Genomic DNA, 20,781 nt, shown 5'->3' with positions numbered 1-20,781 from the left:
AACTTTTGTCCAACTTCTGCACCCCCCCCCCAGAGCGTGGTTTCCGGATGGTTCGTCCCGGGGCCACGCTGGGGACGCCCTCTCCCCTCCCCGCCCCCGGGAGGCGCGCGGAGCCCCTGCCCCCGCGTCGGGTTGGACGCGCCCGCGCCCACTGAGTGGCGGCTCCGCGAAACCCTCCGCCCCCCTCGGCCCTGCCGCGGCCCCGCGGCGGCGACATGGACTACCTGACCACGTTCACGGGCAAGGGCGGACGCCTTCTGCGGGGTACGGCCCTCCGCCTGTGGGGGCTCGGGGGCGGCGGCGAGGCCCGGCAGGTGTGCTTCGAGGACTACCTGAGGGAGCCCGCCCAGGGGGACCCCGGGGGCGGGCCCCCGCCCCGCCGGCTCTCGGCGCCGTCCAACCCGGAGGGACCTGGTGAGCCCAGCCTTCCTTTGCCTCCCGCGTGGGTGGCGTGGCCCACCCGGCTGGGGCCTGGGGGAGGGGGGACGGAGGGGGGACGGCGGGCGCGGGGCCGGGGCGGGTGGGCTGGGACCCGGGTGGGAGGGGAGGACTCGGTCCGCGGGACGGGACTCTTCCACCCTCTGCGTCGCAGCCCTTCCTGCTCCGCTTCCTGCTTTCTTCCCTGGAGGGGCTTTCCTTCCCCGCCGAGTGTTTGTAGGGCGAGACCCCTTCGCTGTCCCCTCCCCGGGAGGTGAATGAATAGTAAACGGATTGTGACGCCCGTCGCTTCGGGGAGACCCGGAGGCCGCTGTGCCCACCTGTCTTGGGTTTGGGGCAGTGTTTTTGATGTTTTTTGATGCTTGCCACTGTTAGGGTTCACTTCAGCACTTTCCACTAAATACTGTAGAAAAGAAAATGCCTAACTTAGACTGGAACCTAATTGATTGAGTATCAAGGATTTTTGTTTTCCTTATTTTTTTTTTTTATTCTTGTATCGTGTACTTGGAAAGGGTGTGTGTTGTCTAGAGGTGGAAGGAACCTAGAAACTTTGTTCTCAGTTGCCATTTATAGTGACTGCTGTGCTAGCGTTCTTCCATCGTAGTGCCTATTACCATTCTTTCCAAAAAGAATCAGTCATCATGGGATGAGGTTGATGTCTTATGGATGTTTAAAAAGCGCTTGTTGAAGTATTAGCATAATGCATAGGGCAGCCTTTCCAGTGTTGTTGGCTTCCTCTCAGTCGTTGATTTTCAACCTTTTTCATCTCCTGGCACACACCGACTAATTGCTAAAATCCCGAGGCACACCAAAAAAGACATTTTTTGCCAATCTGACCAAAAAAATAGGTATAGTTTTGATTCGTTCACGCCAGGCAGCTATTGTTGTGTTGGCTCTTGTCATTTTTTGTTTGTTTGTTTGACGATCTAAAGCAGTGGTTCTCAACCTTCCTAATGCGGTGACCCTTTAATACAGTTCCTCATGTTGTGGTGACCCCCAATTTCATTGTTACAAATTGAACATAATTAAAGCATAGTGATTAATCACAAAAACAATATGTAATTATATATGTGTTTTCCGATGGTCTTAGGCGACCCCTGTGAAAGGGTCGTTCGACTCCCAGATTGAGAACCGCTGAAAAAGAGGCCAGTGCCCCTAAGTAGTCAGGTATTGCACGTTTTAATGCCCTGACCGGTTTGGCTCAGTGGATAGAGCGTTGGCCTGTGGACTCAAGGGTCCCGGGTTCGATTCTGGCCAAAGGGCATGTACCTTGGTTGTGGGCACCTACCCAGTAGGGAGTGTGCAGGAGGCGGCTGATCGATGTTTCTCTCTCATCGATGTTTCTAACTCTCTATCCCTCTCCTTTCCTCTCTGTGAAAAATCAATAAAATATATTTTAAAAAAAAATACTTTGTGGCACACCTTTCGAAAAGCCAGGCCCTTCCTCCAGTTCTTGACAATGACCTGTGCATGTGTTTCTTGTACAGACTCCCTACCACACGGGTAGATTGGCTGCACCCTAGTACCCAGTTTGCTGTTACTGATCTTACCGCTCACCACTTCTGTGTAGTAATGATGTTGATATGTTTTACCATTGACAGACTATAAGGATGGAACAGATATGTACCCTTCACCGGGAATCGAACCCGAGACCCTTTGGTGCTCCAGCAGACGCTCTGACCCCTGAGACACGCTGGCCATCCTGGTTTTCATAGTGGCTGTACCAGTTTACATTCCCACAAGCAATGAATGAGGGTTCCTTTTTCCTCACGACCTCTCCAGCAGCACTTGTTATTTATCTGTCTTGTTGATAATAGCCGTTCTAACAGTTGTAAGGTGGTATGTCATTGTAGTTTTGATTAGCAAGTTTCATTCTTCCCCATGTGGCTTTCCAATGTTCCCAGCACCATTTATGGAAGAGACTTTCTTTTCTCCATGGTGTGTTTTTGGCTCCTTTGTCAAAACTCATTTGCCCATATGCATCTGGCTGTATGTTGGGGCGCTCAATTCTTTTCCATTGGTCTGTGTGTCTGTTTTTCTGCCAATACCATGCTGTTTTGATAACCATAGCTCTGTAGTATAATTTGAAGTCAGGTAGTGTGATTACCTCCAGCTTCAATCTTTTCCATTCTAATCTGATAATTTTTGTTCTATTTCTTTAAAAAATTACATTGGGATTTTGATGGGGATTGCATTAAATATATATATTGCTTTGGGTAACATGGGCATTTTGATGGGGATTGCATTAAATATGTATATTGCTTTGGGTAACATGGCTGTGGTCTATACGCACTAGATGCCAGTGGATTGATTCTTCTAATCCATGAATGCAGAATATCTTTCCATTTCATTGTGTCTTTTCATTTTCTCTTAATAATGATTTGTAGTGTTTAGTATATAGGTGCTTCACATCCTTTTTTAAGATTATTCCTAGGTATTTTCTTTTGGTTGCAATTGCAGAAGGAATTGTTCTTTTCATTTTCTGACGTTTCATTATTAGTATATAGGAAAGCATTGGATTTTTGTACATTGATTTTGTGTCTTGCAATTTGACTATTTGTTTATTCTTTCTAATAGTTCTTTGGTGGAATCTTTGAGGTTTTCTATATACAGAATCATGTCATCTGCAAAAAGTGACACTTTTGCTTCTTTCTTCCCGATTTGAAAGCCTTTTATTTCGTATTCTTGCCTGATTGCTCTGGCTCGGACTGTGTTGAATAGGAGTGTTGAGAGTGGGAATCCTTGTCTGGATTTTAGAGGAGAAGCTTTCAGTTTTCCACCATTGAGTGTGATACTGGCTGAGGGTTTGTCATATATGGTCCTTACTATCTCGAGGTACTTTCTTTCTATACCCATTTTATTGATTGTTTTAATCGTAAATGGTTTTTATATATTACCAAATGCTTTTTCTATATTTATTGATAGGATTATATTATTTTTACCCCTTGTTTTGTTAATGTGGTATATTAGAATGTGTCATAGAATCTTGATATAGTAGCTTCTAATATTTTATAAGAAAAATAATTGTTTTTTGCAAAAGTGATGCATGCTAATTATAAAGAAATGATACTTTGCAAAGATTAAAGTTTAGAAGGTCACCTCTAATCCAGCCATCTAGAGATGCTGTTAATATTAGGGTAGGCAACATTGTCAAGATCTATTTTATATATATACTAGAGGCCCTCGGGAGATAACGACCTGCTGGCTTAGGCCTGCTCCCGGGTGGCAGAGGGCAGGCCCAATCCCTAGGTGCAGCCCCTGGTCGGGCTCAGAGCAGGGCTGATTGGGGAGTTGGCGCGCCGCCCCCTGTCATGCACAGAGCAGGGCGGATTGGGAGGTTGCGATGCCACCCTCAGTCACGCTCAGGGTAGGGCTGATTGGGGGGTTGGGGCACCGCCCCCTGTCACACTCAAGGCAGGGTCGATGGGGAGGTTGTGGTGCCACCCCCTGTCACGCACAGAGCAGGGCCAATCAGGGGGTTAGGGCGCTGCCCCCTGTCATGCACAGAGCAGGGACCATCAGGGGGGTTGGGGCTCCGTACCCTGTCACGCACAGAGCAGGGCCAATCAGGGGGTTGGGCGCTGCCCCCTGTCATGCACAGAGCAGGGCCCATCAGGGGGTTGGGGAGCTCCCCCCTGTCATGCACAGAGCAGGGCCGATCAGGGGGTTGAGAAGTTCCCCCCTGTCACGCACAGAACAGGGCCCATCAGGGGGTTGGGGAGCTCCCCCCTGTCACACACAGAGCAGGGCGGATCAGGGGAATTAGGGCACCGCCCTCTATCACCCACAGAGCAGGGCCGATCAGAGGGTTGGGGCACAGCCACTGTCACATTCAGGTCAGAGCCAATGGGGAGGTTATGGCTCTACCCTGTCACAAACAGAGCAGGGCCTGTGGTGGTGGGGGGGGGGGGGGGGGGGGGGGGTTGGGGCGCCGCACCCTGTCACACACAGAGCAGGGCCGATCAGGGGGTTGGGATGCCGCACCCTGTCACACACAGAGCTGCAGGGCAATCAGGGGGTTTGGGCACTGCCCCCTGTCACGCTGATCCCGGTGCTGGGAGGCATATTACCCTTTTACTATATAGGATAGAGGCCTGGGGTCCGGCTGGTTTGCCCTGAAGGGTGTCCTGGATCAGGGTGGGGGTCCCCACTGGGGTGCCTGGCCAGTCTGGGTGAGGGGCTGAGGGCTGCTTTCAGGCTGGCGGTTGTTGATTGAAGCTCCCAACCGCTCCTTTTTTTATTTTATTCTGGGCCAGCTTTAGCTCTGGCTCTAGCTCTGAGAGCAGGTATCTGGTTTGTTTCGGTTCTATAATCAAAACAATGTATAACTCCAGCTCTGAGATCCCGGCCTATATTTGTTAGAATGTTTCAAACTGCCAGCTCAGAGGCCGGCAAGTGAGGCGGGGAACGTTGCAGTCTGCAGTCACTGGAGCAAGCAAGCCTCATGTTCGCTTCCAGCTGCCTGGCTGCCAGCTGCCATCTTGGCGGACAGTTAATTTGCATAAGGATCTGCTGATTAGCCAATGGGAAGGGTAGCGGTCGTACGCTAATTACCATGTTTCTCTTTTATTAGTGTAGATGTACGTGTATAGAATAATGGTTAGGTGGTTAGAAGGTAGGAGTGACTGAAAGATATTTGGTTGCCATTAGAAAGAATTTCCTAAAATGATCCTTATTTTTTAAGGATCTAAAATTAAGCAGATCCTTAAAAAATATTAAGAGGTTGGTATTATTGTGACATTTTTACTCGGCACTTGATAAATGTTAGCTGTTATTTTATTAAATAAGTAAAAATATAGTACAGGATCTTTTATAACTTTGAGTACTTTTAGCTTGTTTCAATCTTAAAACTGTGAAAAGTTGGTATATTCGTTTTCTTGCGCTGAAGTGCACTCCATGGTGAACTCTTGACAATGATAGAATTCGTTGTGATTAAATGTTTAATGAACTCTTGGGATATTATGAAACAGATTGAAAAACTGCTGTTAGGCAAAGTAAGTGTAGACTGATGCTTACTCCTAAGTCAATTAAGGAAGGATATATTTTCGTTAAAAGTAATCTGTATTTTACTTTGCTTAAAAAGTTTATAAATTGCAAAATGTGGAAAGTGTTTTTTACTTCCTCTGTTGTTTATGAGCTAGCAGAAATTTTTATTTAAAACTTTATTTAACATAGAGGGGATAGATGGTGATGGAAAAATAAAGTAAAAAAACTATTTAAAAATAGTTCTAATGTTTTCTCATGAGAAAATAAAATTTAAGTATATACCAACCATTTTGCATTCCCACCAGGAATGAAGAAGAATACCTCTTTTTCTATAGCCAAACAGTGTAATCAAACTTTTGAATTTTTACCAGTCTGATAGGTGAGAAATGGTATTCATGTAGTTCAAATGTACATTTTTCTAATTATGAGTTAGATTGAACACACTTTTATATGCTTAAGGGCCATTTTTATGTCCTCTTATGAGTTCTCTGGTCATATCTTTTGCCTGTTTTTACATCTGAGAGTTTTCATCTTCCCCACCACCCCCCTCAGTCTCAGTGTTTAAGAGTTTTTCAAATACTTAGCACTAATTTTTTAGACTTGATTTTGTTAACTATATATATACTTGAGGCCTGGTACATGAAATTCATACATGGGTAGGGTCCCTAGGCCTGGCCAGTGATCAGGGCCGATTGGGGTCTTCTGGCTACCGGCCGGGGCCTTACTTCATTCCGCACCACCTCCTGGTGGTCAGTGCATGTCATAGAGAGTGATCAAACTCCCATTCTCCAGGTCGAACTCCTGAGGGGACACTTTGCATATTAGTCTTTTAGAGAGAGAGATAGATAGATAGATAGATAGATAGATAGATAGATAGATAGATGGATAGATAGAGTCTTCAAATCAGTTTAGATGTGTTGAAGGAAGTGATACATATTTTAGTTTTTTATAACTTCCTTCCTGCTGATAGTTACTTATGTTTTGAATTTATTTCCAATTATTGTATTGCATACTGGTCAATTCCTACAGCAAGCAGGGAGGAAGTACATTTTCTTTTTTTGACAGTTGACTATATTTTAGAGCATAGAATCCCAGGGAAAAAGCTGTATTACTAGTGAATCTCATACATATCAGCCCATTGAGCTCTATTTAGCAATCTTTGACATTATTCTGAAAGCAACATACATTTAACAGGGTTTTGCCTTTTTTTTCAGATACTGGCCAAAAGAAGAGCCTAGACAAAAAAGATGGGAGACGAATGTCTTTTCAGAAACCTAAAGGGACTCTTGAGTATACTGTAAGTTGTTTGCATTTTAAAAAGCTGATTTATCTCTCCATTAGTCTTAATTAAAATATTCTTTGTCCTCTCAGTGTTAAATCTTGACTCTTTTCAATGAATCATTAAAATTGAATCAGTTATCAAAACCTTAAATCAGTGGTTCTCAACCTTCTGGCCCTTTACATACAGTTCCTCATGTTGTGACCCAACCATAAAATTATTTTCGTTGCTACTTCATAACTGTAATGTTGCTACTGTTATGAATCGTAATGTAAATCTGATATGCAGGATGGTCTTAGGCGACCCCTGTGAAAGGGTCATTCGACTGCCAAAGGGGTCACGACCCACAGGTTGAGAACCTCTGCCTTAAATCATCAATTTAAGTATTTTAAAAAGGTTAGGAACCAGATAACTTAGCGTAGAATATTTACTATCTAAAAAAAATCTCTTCTTGAAGCATATTACAAACTTAAACTGAGTGTGTTTGTACCTTCTCTGTATGCTTGAGAAATTTAGAAAATAAGTTCAAATAGTAAAATATTGGGTAATGTAATTTGACATATTCATTAGTGTTTATTAAGGCATAAGATTATAGGCATGAAGTATAAGATATTATCTACACAGGTAACCATGTGGTTGTGCAGAATTGTTAACGTTTATTTGATTTTGAATTCAGGAATTTACCACTCTTTGTTTTGGTGATTCAATAAAACTTGTATTATCTGTAGCAAAGTTAAATTCAAATTAAGAGCCATTATTTTGGAGGGAAGGTTAATTTTAAGTTGAAATTATTTTTTTCTTAATGTTATAAATGACCTTTGGGATATAATCAAGTATTGACCAGAAAAGTTATGAAACATCCTCTAGCAGGTCTTTGATTAATTAGTCTGTTAGTCTTTTTTTAATTTCTTAATCCTTTATTTCATATGTCAAATCCTAAATAAAAGAAACAAGTGTAATTCTAAAACTAAGGTATTTTGTCTTATAATCTATTCTTATTATAATTTTTTAAATATTCATAAAACACATTTATATAAAATTTAAAACATAATTTTGTATTGAGGAAAATATATATCCCTATATGTTTTAAAAAATTTTTAATATTACAATGTACTCTCAAAGTGTGTTTATTCTAAAATATTTATGATCTAGCTTAAATGCATTTCCAAATCACCTACATATAGTATAAACTTGTCTTGTACTTTAGATAGCTTTAAAGTTAAAAATATGCATATGTATATATATATATATATATATATATATATATATACACACGTGCACAGACACATAATGTTTTGTTTAGAGAGAGAGGGAGGAGATGGAAAGAGAGAAACATCAATGTGAGAGTGAAACATTGATTGGCTGCTCCTGCAAAGAAATAGTATATTGTTTTAAAGTCTTTGTAAAGTAAAAATCACTTGTTTGTGTTTAGTAAATTATATTATCTATTTTCAAATTTTTTCAAGTAGAGGCTCACATGTAATTGTGATATATAATGATAAAGCATATACTCTATATAATAGGTTGAAATCATTTGCTAAAATGAACTGAATTTTTCAAGTTAATCCTATCTCCAAAGATGGAAATACCACTTGTTAATCAAATGTAAGATTGATCCATAAACTTATTAATGGTCACTAAACCTCATAGTTTCCATTTTTCTGTTTTAAGGGATTAAAATAATGTATGTTTTCTTTTAAACAGGTTGAATCAAGGGATTCCTTGAATAGTATAGCCCTGAAATTTGATACAACACCAAACGAACTTGTTCAGTTAAATAAGTTATTCTCCCGAGCAGTTGTTACTGGACAGGTAGGTTTTTTCTATGCATTTGTGTTTAGAAGCATTAAGTACCAAGACAGAAAGTATTCATTGCAACATAGCTAATAATATAGAAAATTTAAGAATGATAATTTTATGCATGCTTTGAACAAATCAGATTGGCTCCAGAAGAGAAAATTAACTGTCACTTATATCCAAATGATTTTTTTCTTATTACATATAGAAAATAATTGTGATTTGTCTTTTTAATTTAGTTTTAAAGAGCATTTTTTTTTATCATGTATTGCTTTTGTCCAAAGCAATACATGATAAAAAAATTCAGACATTTTTAAAGGTTAAGTTATCCTAACTCAGATACCTAGTTTCTTTTTAAAGAAGCAACCACAGTTACTAATTTGTGTCCCCTTCCAGAAATATTCTAGCCCTTTAAAAATATTAATTAATTAATTAATTTATTTATTAATTTATTTAGTTAGTTAATTCTCACCCAAGGATATTTTCTCATTGACTTTTAGAGAGAGTGGAAGAGAGGGAATGAGGGAGGGAGGGAGGGAGGGAGGAAGGAAGGAAGGGAGAGAGAGAGAGAGAGAGAGAGAGAGAGAGAGATATCTATGTGAGAAAGATACACCGATTAGTTGCCTTCTGAACGTGCCCACACCCAGGCTGGATCGAACCTGCAATTCAGGTACATGCTCTTGACCTATAATTGAACCCTCTACCCTTAGGTGCACAGGCAGGTGCTCTAAACCCTGAGTCACACTTGACAGGACTTCTAACCTTATTTTTTTTTATTTGACTTTGACTTTGGAAAATACTTTATATAAGCACAGTACAATCTCAGATTCTTTTATGTCTGGAGTGTTGCGCTGTATTTATATACTTTAACTAGACAGTGTAAGCTTTCTACTATTTTTACTGTTTTGCTATGCCCACTGTAGGGAACACGCTTGTACATATCTTTTTTTCTTTATATAGAGAGATTTCTATAAAGTCCTTGAAGTAAAACTGCTGTAATAAAGAATATGTGCATTTAAAATTTTGCTAGCTACTGCAAAATTGTTTTTTAAGAGGAACTCCCATAGGGTATAACAATTATTGTTTCCCCACCCTATTCCTGATAGTATGTACGTATTATCAAACTTTTCTTAATTGAATTTAAATATGTTTTCTTATTTTATTAGAATTATTATGGTAAAAACATTCTTTTAATCTGAAGATTTTTATTCTATTTGTTGCTAAAGGTCATTAACGGTACTTGCTAATAAAACATGATCTGCTTGTTAATATTTCAGTTTGGTGAATGTTTCCTTTTCTTCCAGGTTTTATATGTTCCTGATCCTGACTATGTCTCCAGTGTGGAGAGCTCTCCATCGCTAAGCCCCATAAGTCCCCTGTCACCAACATCATCTGAGGCTGAATTTGATAAGGCCACTGTAAGTGTCCCTACTTTTCAAAGATAGCTGTGAATACATCTCACTGTACATGTATATATCACCATGTTTTTTAAATCCTACTTTGACTATTGTAGAATAAAATATTTCTTTTCATTTTTTACTTCAATTTGTAGATCCCAGTTTTTAAAGTGAAACATTCTTATTAAACCAGGCAGCATAAATCAATTTACTGTTGGTGGTGTTGGTCCAAGGATAGTTACCAATTCACTCTTATAAATACCATGTAATAATTTCACTAAGGAAGAAGTTTTACCTAACAAACATTAGAATATCATGATAGGAAGTCCCTCAGCCCGGCCTGCGCCCTCTTTCAGTCCAAGACCCCTCGGGGGATGTCCGCCTGCTGGCTAAGCGGGCAGTCAGACACCCCTCTCGCAGTCAGCGGCTCTTGCATTCCGGGACCCCTCGCTCCTTACTGCCTGCCTGCAGCGAAGGCAGGAGAGGCTCCCGCCGCCACTGCTGCACTCACCAGCTGTGAGCCCGGCTTCTGGCTAAGCAGCGCTTCCCCTGTGGGAGCGCACTGACCACCAAGGGGCAGCTCCTGCGTTGAGTGTCTGTCCCTTGGTGGTCAGTGCGCATCATAGCAACCGGTTGTTCTGCCATTAGGTCGATTTGCATATTATGCCTTTATTATATAGGCTATAAATGGTTCTCCTCTCCCTCCGTTAAATGGCTAGACTCATGAGAGAATCTTCTCTGTTGATCTGCTGACTTTAGGAGACACCGGTTTCTTCTCTGTTGCACTTTGCAGTGTAAGTTTAGGATACCAAATGGCGTACTAGTAATAAAACAAAAATTATTCATTTTAATTTGCCAAAGGAGCTTCAGAAAGCATTCAAGTGAGCTTCAGAATCACTGCATTAAGAATCAGAATCTATAAACAACAGTTGGGTGTGAGTGACTATGAGGTAAAAATTATATTCTCTAAGAAGTGCCTGTGGTTTCCAGAGGGAAGGGGATGGAGTAGTAAAGGGTAAAGAAGTCCAAATGTATGGTGATAGAAGATGATTTAACTTTGGGTGGTGGGCACACAATGTAATATACAGATCTTGTATCATAGAAATGTACACATAAAACCTATATGATCTTATAAACCAATGTCACTCCAATAAAGTTAATTTTAAAAATATATAAACAGTTGAAAACAGCAACCTAGAAATACTGATACTTTGGATAATGTACATGTATATAAGTTTTAATGAGGTCTGATTAAGATTTCCTCTGCACAACTTTGATCTTTATTTAAAAGAAATGTACTCTCTAGTTCTATACGTTGAACATTTGCCAAGCTAATCTCATGTATTATTTTTGATAGGATTACATTGACAAATTGGGATTGCTATAAATACTGAGTTGTAGAATTTGAGACTTTGAGGGAATCTCAGAGATCATGTTGTTCAATGAAGTATATATTCATTTAAGGAAAGCATTTGACAATGTACTTGACTATAGTTTTGGTGAATAATACTGTTAACTAGTATATAATGTCAACTGGATTTGGGGATATCGGAATTTGTTGATAGCTTTGTTCCCACTTGTAAGGAGCCTTTCAATGGCTCTGCATTGACTTTTTCTCCTTCACACATTTATCTTTTATTTAGAAGATATTTGAAAGGGAAGGTGTGTGGTATTGAACTCAACCTCACTAGTTCACATGTTGGCAACATGGATTTGCATCTCAGCTTCATTTTACTCAATGGGCAAGTTACAGAAATTAGCTAATCATAAGTTTCCCTAAAAATTAAGGGAATAACAATAAAGAAACATTTTTTAAAAAGCCCAAACCCATAGGGTTTCCAGGTAATTGATTGTGGTTAAGAAAGGACAAACGGGGCTTCTAGGCTGCCTACAATGTGCTGTTGTTTGACCTGGTGCTGATACTAATCCATTTATCCGTACATGTGCTTTATGTACTTTTCTGCATATGTGTTATATTTGACAATAAAAGAGCCTTACAAAATTGAAAAAAATTAAGGTAATAGTATATACCTTATATGAGTGATTTGAAAATTAAATGAAATGGTCCATATAATACCTTTAAATATAATAAGTATTCATAAATATCCATTAATATCCCTTATTTAATTATTTAACTTAAATTAACAGGCTGAGTGTAATGTTAATTTGCATCATAAAATGCAAAGGTTGAGAATTTTGTTACTAGAGATGAGTAATTGAACAGGGTCATTCAACCGTTAAACATAATTCTAGATGATCAGATAGGATAATCCTTACCTGTTCCACCTCTTGGAGGGCAGAACAGAACATGATGACTGGAGTTTGCATGATTCGTGATTAAGGTTGCTGCGTGGTCAGGTGTTGCAACACCCTGATTGCTACACTCTGATTGCTCCTATCTGGTTCTTCCTGACCATCTTCCACTTTATACTTGTGCTGCTAGTTAGAATCTGTACATTGGGTTTTAGCTTAATTGGTAAACTTAGCCACTTTGTTATCATAGTATGGCATCCCACAGCGTTCTTTTCAGTTGGGAATTTTCTGTATTTGCTGTTTGGGTTGGGAGCAGCAGGTTTTAGTTTGTCAGCTTTTCTGATTTAAAAGTGTCTCATTAATATGAAAGGGTCTGTCTGTCTTGAGCTGATTCAATTGGCAGGGAATCTCTGGTCTTTTCCGGAGTATTTGTCGCCAGTAAATCTTATATCTAAGCTCCAGATTTTCATTATTAATATTTTTTTAAAAACTTTCAAAAACTTGAATGAGCAAGAATCATTTTGTGTATCTTCACGTTTTCTATAAAATGATTATTAATGTTGATGTTACTTGGTGTCACAATGGTCTTTTGTCAAACCTATCTCACTCAGGCAAGAAAGGCTACTTGCTCAGGGGGGACTTGTGTGGTGGTTGGAGCTCCCACCCTGAAAAAAAACACAATTCAATATTTAAAACCCATAATTCAATATTTAAAAAGTATAGTATATTAAATATAGATGTTTTTCAGTATTCTGCACTGGTCTGTCCTTCTTTCATAAAATACCTGTTAAATATCTGCCCAAGTTCTAGGGATTCAACCCTACATTTTAGGAGGAGTATAATGAAGTTTAGAAACGAAGTGTGAAAATTCTGTCCTCATATAGGTTTAAGGATCCATTTATTAGAGTAGAAAGAGTTATGTTAAAATGGATAGCTCTTTTCAATATCTTAAAGACTGTGAGATAGAAAAAGAGGCAGGCTTGCTTATTATCTCAAAAGACCAGGTCAGAACTATTAGGTATTAGTAACAAAGTGGCAGTTTTTAGCTTAAAACTTTGAAGAACCTTGCTAGTGCTATGAAAAGTATTCAATAAGGCATTGTACATTTATTCATAAGATATGAAAGGCCTCTGAGGAGGTGTTTGAAACAAAGATCAAAAGGCATCTGTCTAATCTTCCTACATTGTACAGAAAATTGAACTTTGGGAGGAACCATCAGTTAGTTCTAAGGGGTCAGTGAACCTGGATATAAATATTTTTAGTGAAATCTTAACATTCTTAAAAATTAATACTATAAACAGCAAACTATAGTGTAGCAATGGGCATACCTGTGACTTTGTCCCCACTAGAACTCACAGATATTTTCAAATCACTTTATAATTGTTGTAGATATCATAAAATGTTGTTTATTGCCATCTACTTGAAAATTATAATTATCAGTCACCACTAGTTCTTATATTAATAAAGAAGCATATATATTACTACATCTTCAATTAAAAAAATGTTTGATTGTGTTTCAATGTAATTGTTTTTCTTTGTAAACCTGTATTTTAAGTATTAAAACATTTTGAGAAGGTTCATAGGCTTCACTGAGAGAATGGTTCATGGCACCAGAAAAGACAAAGAACTTATGGCTAATTAATACGTTGTAGAATGGTATTGATAAATTCTTTGTAGCTTGAGATTTTATTTTTTAAGAAATATTTGTATTGATTTCAGAGGTGAAGGGAGAGGGAGAGAAAGATAGAAACATCAGTGATAACAGAAAATCATTGATCGGCTGCCTCCTGCACGCTCCACACTGGGGATTGAGCCTGCAACCTGGGCATGTGCCCTGACCGGGAATTGAACTGTGACTTTCTGTTTTGTAGGTGGACGCTCAACCACTGAAACAAGCTGGCTGAGCGTAGCTTGAAATTTTAAAGGCTCTTTCAGTGTATGGGTTCTGCTAAATTCCTACGTATCACAAACAAGCACTCTATTTTTCCTGTGCTCCCAACACCTAAAGGATATAGTAAATTGTCTTATCAGGACCAGCAGTTTAATTCAGGAGCAACTGAGTGTGTGTGTGTGTGTGTGTGTGTGTGTGTGTGTGTGTGCGTGCTCATGCTAGCACACATGTATGTGCATGGTATATTTATATGTGTGGAGTTGGGAATGCAAGAAATGTAGTTTGTCAGTTAATTCAACATTCTCCTAATGATTCATATTTATATATCCCCCATTCAAGAACCATTGAAAATGTAAGTATAAGCTGTGTTAAAAATCTTTAATGAATGTGAAAACAGTGCCATTCTTAGCTATATTTTTTACATAAGAACATTTTGGGCTGACCTCCAGAATGTGATGAGAAGGAAGAACACTTATTGAGGGAAGCCACTCATTTGGCGTTAATAATGTGCTTATTTTTATTTAGTTCTCTGAAGTGCCTTTTTTTTTTTTTTAAGAATCCTGATGCAGTGCACCCGAAAGAAACAACTCCCTCGTCTACATTTACTGATATTCGACCTGCACGAGTTGTATCTTCAACTTCTGAAGAGGAAGAAGCATTTACTGAGAAGTTTCTAAAAATTAATTGCAAATATGTTACCAGAGGCAAGGTAACAAATAGTACCTTAAATCACCAACATCAGCAAATGCTTGAATATTTTTTAAAATATTAGTGGAACTACTAGTTTGAGTTAGTGTGGATTCTGCTCATAACAATCTGGTAATCTGTTGCAAATCATTAAAGGCAATGGCATACTACAAAAAGCTGATATAAAATGACTATTTTTGGGCACTCTTGAAGTGCCAATCCTTGCAGAGTTAGTATGATACCCAAATAGGAAGATAACTACTATTCATTGAGTACCTACTATATTATGCCAGAAATTGTTTTGGTGTTTTAATTATTTTATCAACTCAAAATAGGTGGTTCTATTCCTTCTTCACAGGAAAAAATATATATATCAGAAAAGGTTAATGAGTTTAAGGATTCTCTGTCATGGCCAGAATTCAAACTGAGTTTGAATCTCTGTTTTATGTACCACACCTTGCTGCTTTACATAGAAAAGAATGTCGTGTCTGCAGAAGCAATATAGTAAAGTAACACAGAGTTGGAAAATAAACTCCAGGTATTGCTTAGCAAGTAACTATGATACCAACTTAAAAAATTATGACTGCCTAATAATCAAAATTAATAAATTATGAATATTTGAAATACAGGTGTTCAGTTCTATAAATTTCTTCCTACATACTGTTTTAACTGGACCCACATTCTCAATATGTTGTATTTTTATTTTCATTCAGTTAGTAATATTTTCTCTTCATTTCTTCTTTGGCCCATGGAATATTAGAGTGTTTAATTTGTAAACATTTGGGGATTTAAAAAAATATCTTTTGTTTTTGAGTTCTGATGTTATTCCATGTAGTTAGATAACATACTACTTTTTGAAGACCTAATTTAAGACTTACTTTATGGTCCAGAACGTGGTATGTCTTGCACTTGAAAACAATGTGTATCTGCTCCTATTGGGAGGACTATTCTATAAATGTCAATTAATTCAAGTTAAGTGATAGTGTTGTTCTTTTGCATCCCCATTGATTTTCTGTCTATTCTATCATTTATTGACAAGAGAATGTTGAAATACCTCATGGTAATTGTGTATTTTCTATTGCTCCTTTCATTTCTGTTTTTGTTTTGTGTATTTTGAAACTTTGTCATTAGATATATAAATGTTTAAGATTTTTATATTGTCTTGATGAATTGACTTGTTTCATTATTCTTGGTAATATTCTTGCCATGAAATCTACTTTGATCAATACTTATAGTCACTTCATATTCCTTTTGATTAATGTTAACGGTTTATCTCTTTTGTTGTTTTACTTTGACCTATGTCTTTATATTTAAAATGAGTTTCCATGCCTTACTCAGAGGGAAGGTGTGGGAGGGCTTACATTAGAATTCACTCTTTGTATTATACATTCTATGGGCTTTAACAAAATATATAGTGACATCAACCCACCATTACAGTATCATCCTATATAACAGTGGTTGGCAAACTGTGGCTCACGAGCCACATGTGGCTCTTTGGCCCCTTGAGTGTGGCCACGAAGTTTCAATTGCACTGTATGTGCGCCCCCGCACGTGGTATTTTGTGGAAGAGCCACACTCAAGGGGCCACAATTTGCCGATCTCTGCTATATAGTAAAAGGCTAATATGCAAATTGACCGACGGTGGAATGACCGGTCACTATGATGCTCACTGACAACCATGGGGCAGACGTTGCCCCCGGTGATCAGTGCGCTCCCACAGGGGGAGCACTGCTCAGCCAGAAGCCAGGCTCACAGCTGGCGAGTGCAGTAGCAGTGGTGGGAGCCTTCCCACTGCTGCGACATCCCCCAAGGGGTCCCAGACTGTGAGAGGGTGCAGGCTGGGCTGAGGGACTCTCCCCCCCCCCCCCCCCCCCCCCCCAGTGCATGAATGTCGTGCACCGGGCCTCTAGTAGAGAATAGTTTCATTGCCCTAAAGATTCTCTTTGCTCTGCCTGTTCATTCTTCCGTGGAAACTGCTGATCGTTTTACTGTCTTCATAGTTTTGCCCTTTTCAGAGTGTCATATAGTTAGAATCATACAGTATAATGGTATGATTTCAAGTTGTCTTCTTTCACTTAGCAATATGCATTTAAGAGTCCTGCCTTTCTTTTGTGATGAGGTAGCTTTTTTTAAAAAAAATTGCTGAATAATAATTCACTGTGTGGATATTCTGCATTCACTGACTGAAGGACATCTTGTTTGTTACCAAATTTGGGTACTTGTGAAACAGCTGCTAGAAACATTCACATGCAGGTTCTTTGTGTAGACATAAGCTTTTACCTCATTCGGGTAAGTAAGCAGTGCTATTGCTAGATCTAGATCACATGTTAAGATTATTTTTAGCTTTGTAAGAAACTCCCAAAATGTCGTCCAAAGTGGTTGTATCATTTTGTATTTGTACCAACAATCAATAAGAGCTGCTGTTGCTCCACATCTTCACTAGCATTCATAGTTGTCAGTGTTTTAGAATTGTTAGCCATGCTAATTGGTCTTTAGTGGTAACTCATGGTTTTAACTTGCATTTTCCTAATGACTTATGATATTGAGCATATTTTCATAAGCATATTTGCTATCCTATATCTTTGGCAATATCTTTGTATTTGAAAGATCTTTTCATTGGGCATAGAATTTTAGTTTGACAGGTTTTTCTCAGAATTTTGAAGATGTTTCTTTCAGAACTCCACTGTTTTCTGGCCTGCATTGTTTCTGAGAGAAAGAAGTCTTCTGTTATTTTTATATTTGGTCTTCTGTACAAAATACAGTTTTTTCTTTTGGTTGTATTCAACATGGCCTGTTTATCACTTTTTGAGCAATTTTTTACAATATGCCTTGGTGTATTTTTCTTTTTCTTTCTTGCTTGAGGATCATTTAGCTTCTTGGATCTGCGGGTTTATAGTTTTCATCAAATTTGTAAACTTTTTGGCCATATTTCTTCAAATATTTTTTTCTCTCACGTTCTCTTCTTTGGGAACTTCAATTATACATGTTTGGCCTGCTTGATGTTGTGTCTCATAGCTCACTAGTACTCTGTTCTTCTTTGTTTTGGACAATTTCAATTGCTATATCTTTATGTTCACTAATACTTTTCTCCCTTGTCTAATCTGCTATTCTATCTAGTGTATTTTTCATCTCTATTAAGTTCAAACTGGTTCTCATATCTTCATGGTTCCTACTTCACTTGCACAATCTTTCTTCTATATTCTTGAATATATGGGATATGTATTAAGATATTTTTACATTATATATTCTCTACTCTTAATTATCTATTTCTTAGATCATCCCTGGCAATGTAAATGTTCCTACAGTATACTTTACCATCTCTCATTGGCTTGAGTTGGTATAATCCAGGAATACAAATTGATGTGTGTGAATCTATTTAAAATATTAATCAAAAGATGAGTAGGCTGTGGTTTATATGAAATTACTTATTTAGGTGGCCCATGGTCTGTCTAAACTAAAAGAAATGCTATTCATACTTTTGGACTGATTCCCTTTCCCCCACCAAAATGGTAGTTTTATGTTCTTCAAATTAAGCCAGGTAAATTCACAGAGCTGAGTATGGGGTTGGAAGGAGAGTGTGATACCAAATTAAACAGGATTAAAGTGTTGTTGTTATTGTTTTAATCTTTATTGTTGAGAGTATTATAGATGTCCTTCCTTCCTCCCTCTCAGAAGGCTCCCCTTCACCCAGATGCCACTCCACCCCAGCCCTTCACCTTCCTATTGTCTTTGTCCAGGGATAATGGGTAATGCATATATGCAAATAAGTTCTTTGGTTAATCTCTTCCTGTCCCCCTATGCCCCTGTGCTATGAGATTCATCAGTCTGTTCCATGTTTTCATGCCTCTGGTTCTATTTTATTCATCAGTTTATTTTGTTCACTAGATTCCTTGTTCATTTATTTTGACTTTTAGAGTCAATTATTGGTAGGTTTGTATTTATTTCCATTTATTGTTCATACTTTTTATTTTATTTTATTTTTTAATTTTTTTTTCTGCTTAGGGAAGACCCTTCAACATTTCATGTAATACTGGTTTGGTGGTGATGAACTCCTTTAGCTTTTCTTTGTCTGGGAAGCACTTTATCTGTTCTTCAATTCTAAATGATAGCTTTGTTGGGTAGAGTAATCTTGGTCATAGGTCCTTGCTTTTCATCTCTGAATATTTCTTGCCTCTCCCTTCTGGTCTAAAAAGTTTCTGTTGAGACATCAGCTGATGGTTGTATGAGTATGCCCTTGTAGGTAACTAACTGCTTTTCTCTTGCTGCTTTTAAGATTCTGTCTTTGATTTTAACCTTTTTCATTTTAATTTATGATGTGTTTTGATGTAGGCCTCTTTGGATTCATCTTGTTTGAGACTCTCTGTGCTTCCTGGACTTGTAAGTCTATTTCTTTCACCAGGTAGGGGAAATTTTCTGTCATTTTTTTTTTTTTCAAATAGATTTTCAATTTCTTGCTCCCTTTCATCTTCTTCTGGCACACCCATGATGCAAATATTGGTACACTTGAAATTGTCCCAGAGGCTCCTTACACTGTCTTCATATTTTTGGATTTTTATTTTTTCTGTTCTGATTAGGTGTTCTTTGCTGCCTCATATTTCAAATAACTGATTTGATTCTTGGCATAATCTACTCTACTGTTAATCCCCTGTAAATTACTCTTCATTTCAGTTAGTGTATCCTTCATTCTGACTGGCCGTTTTTTATGTCATTGATGTTTTCACTAAGTTCCTGGATCATCCTTATAATTATTGTTTTGAACAGAGGTGGGGAAGACATGCGAAATTATTTGGTCTGGCCCTGCCAAGGCATTATGGGTGAGTTTATTAAATGTTTGGCCAAAAATAGGATAATTGTTAAGTTGATAATTTTGTATGGCCCACAAATGATGTTATAAATATCTCAATGGCCTTGGTAGAAAAAGGTTCCTCACCCCTGGTTTTGAACTCTGTATCTGGTTGTTTTGTTTGTTTCTATTTTATTAACTTCTTTTTCTGGAGGTTTCTCTGTCCTTTCATTTGTGACATGTTTCTTTGTCTCCTCATTTTGGCTGCTTCCCTGTGTTTGTTTCTCTGTATTAGGTAGAGATGCTATGTCTCTTGGAATTGGTAAAGTGGCCTTGTGTAGTAGGTGTCCTGTAGGGTCCAGTGGCTCAGCCTCCCGAGTCATCTGAGCTGGACACTCGAAGTGTGCCCCTGTGTGGGCTGTGTGCACTGTCCTATTTTAGTTGAGCCTCGATTGCTGTTGGCAATACTGGGAGGGATTGACTCTTAGGCCAGTTGGCTGTGAGGACCAGTTACGACCACAGCAGAAGAGCTGCTGTGCAGGAGATGCTCCTATGGAGCAAGACTTGCTTCAGTTGGGCTTTGACGCTCACTGAGTCCACCCCTTAAGAGTGTTGTTCATGGATGTGGTAGATGTGTAATCTGGCATGGTCTGAAGCTAACCACCTGGTGCACTGGCTCCTGGGAGGTGCAAAGTCAGCTACTGCCTCTGCCCTACCTGGGGCCACCCAGCAAGAGCTACAGAGAGATCTTCAGATGGCTGCTACTTATGTGGGGCTTGCAGGTGTCCAAGAGAGGTCAAGTTGGGAACCTTGGTAGGCTGTTGCTAGTGCCAGGCCTGGGGCCACTTATTGAGAAGTATGTGGCACACTGAGGCCAGCTGCTGCTTGTTTGAGAAATTTTAGGAAAGTCTGAAGCCTGAGCAAGGACAGGCCATTCATATGGAAAAGCCACTGCAAACAGCTTGGGAGGGGCTACAAAATGGGTGGAACAGGGTCTCATGGAATCACCAGGGTGTGGTGAACAGTGTGGGCCAGGTCAATGGAGACACAGATGTGGCTCCTGCCTGTAGGCCTTGTGGTGGAGGAGGTCTCAGCCAAGGAACAATGACCTCTGCCAACACTTTTGTCTGGGAGAAAGCTGCCTCCCAGTTCTTGCCCTGATAGCAGATAATTTAGTTCTTCCCCATATGTCCCTGGATACTTTCAAGCTGCTGCCCTAGTGCTGGAGCTCGGAGGAAGTGAGTCTGTGCTTGGGCCCTTTAATAGCAAC

General features: G+C 39.1%; 1 protein-coding gene and 1 non-coding gene across 4 annotated transcripts in view; both read left to right on the top strand.

Moving 5' to 3' along the window:
• OXR1 (oxidation resistance 1) overlaps nucleotides 1-20,781 on the top strand; it is a 318,551-nt gene that overhangs the window by 239,333 nt on the left and 58,437 nt on the right. Inside the window, exons 1-5 of one of the 3 annotated variants that reach the window (XM_070392154.1) lie at nucleotides 169-264; nucleotides 6,639-6,721; nucleotides 8,408-8,515; nucleotides 9,805-9,918; nucleotides 14,598-14,750. In XM_070392154.1, coding sequence (XP_070248255.1) covers nucleotides 216-264; nucleotides 6,639-6,721; nucleotides 8,408-8,515; nucleotides 9,805-9,918; nucleotides 14,598-14,750 — 507 coding nt within the window. In that variant the 5' untranslated portion in view covers nucleotides 169-215. Of the gene's footprint in view, nucleotides 1-168; nucleotides 415-6,638; nucleotides 6,722-8,407; nucleotides 8,516-9,804; nucleotides 9,919-14,597; nucleotides 14,751-20,781 lie in introns of those variants that run through there. The other 2 variants (XM_070392153.1, XM_070392152.1) reach the window with 2 other exon arrangements.
• Nucleotides 12,152-12,287, top strand: LOC138993615 (U8 small nucleolar RNA). Its single transcript, XR_011468326.1, has one exon. It is a non-coding gene; the product is annotated as a U8 small nucleolar RNA (small nucleolar RNA).

Source organism: Myotis yumanensis, unplaced genomic scaffold (assembly GCF_028538775.1).
Source record: "Myotis yumanensis isolate MYYU_CA2020_CCGP unplaced genomic scaffold, mMyoYum1.0.hap1 SCAF_15, whole genome shotgun sequence".
Taxonomy (NCBI): Eukaryota; Metazoa; Chordata; class Mammalia; order Chiroptera; family Vespertilionidae; genus Myotis; species Myotis yumanensis.
Note: the sequence above shows the minus strand (reverse complement) of the source record. Positions and strands in the feature narration are given on the sequence as shown.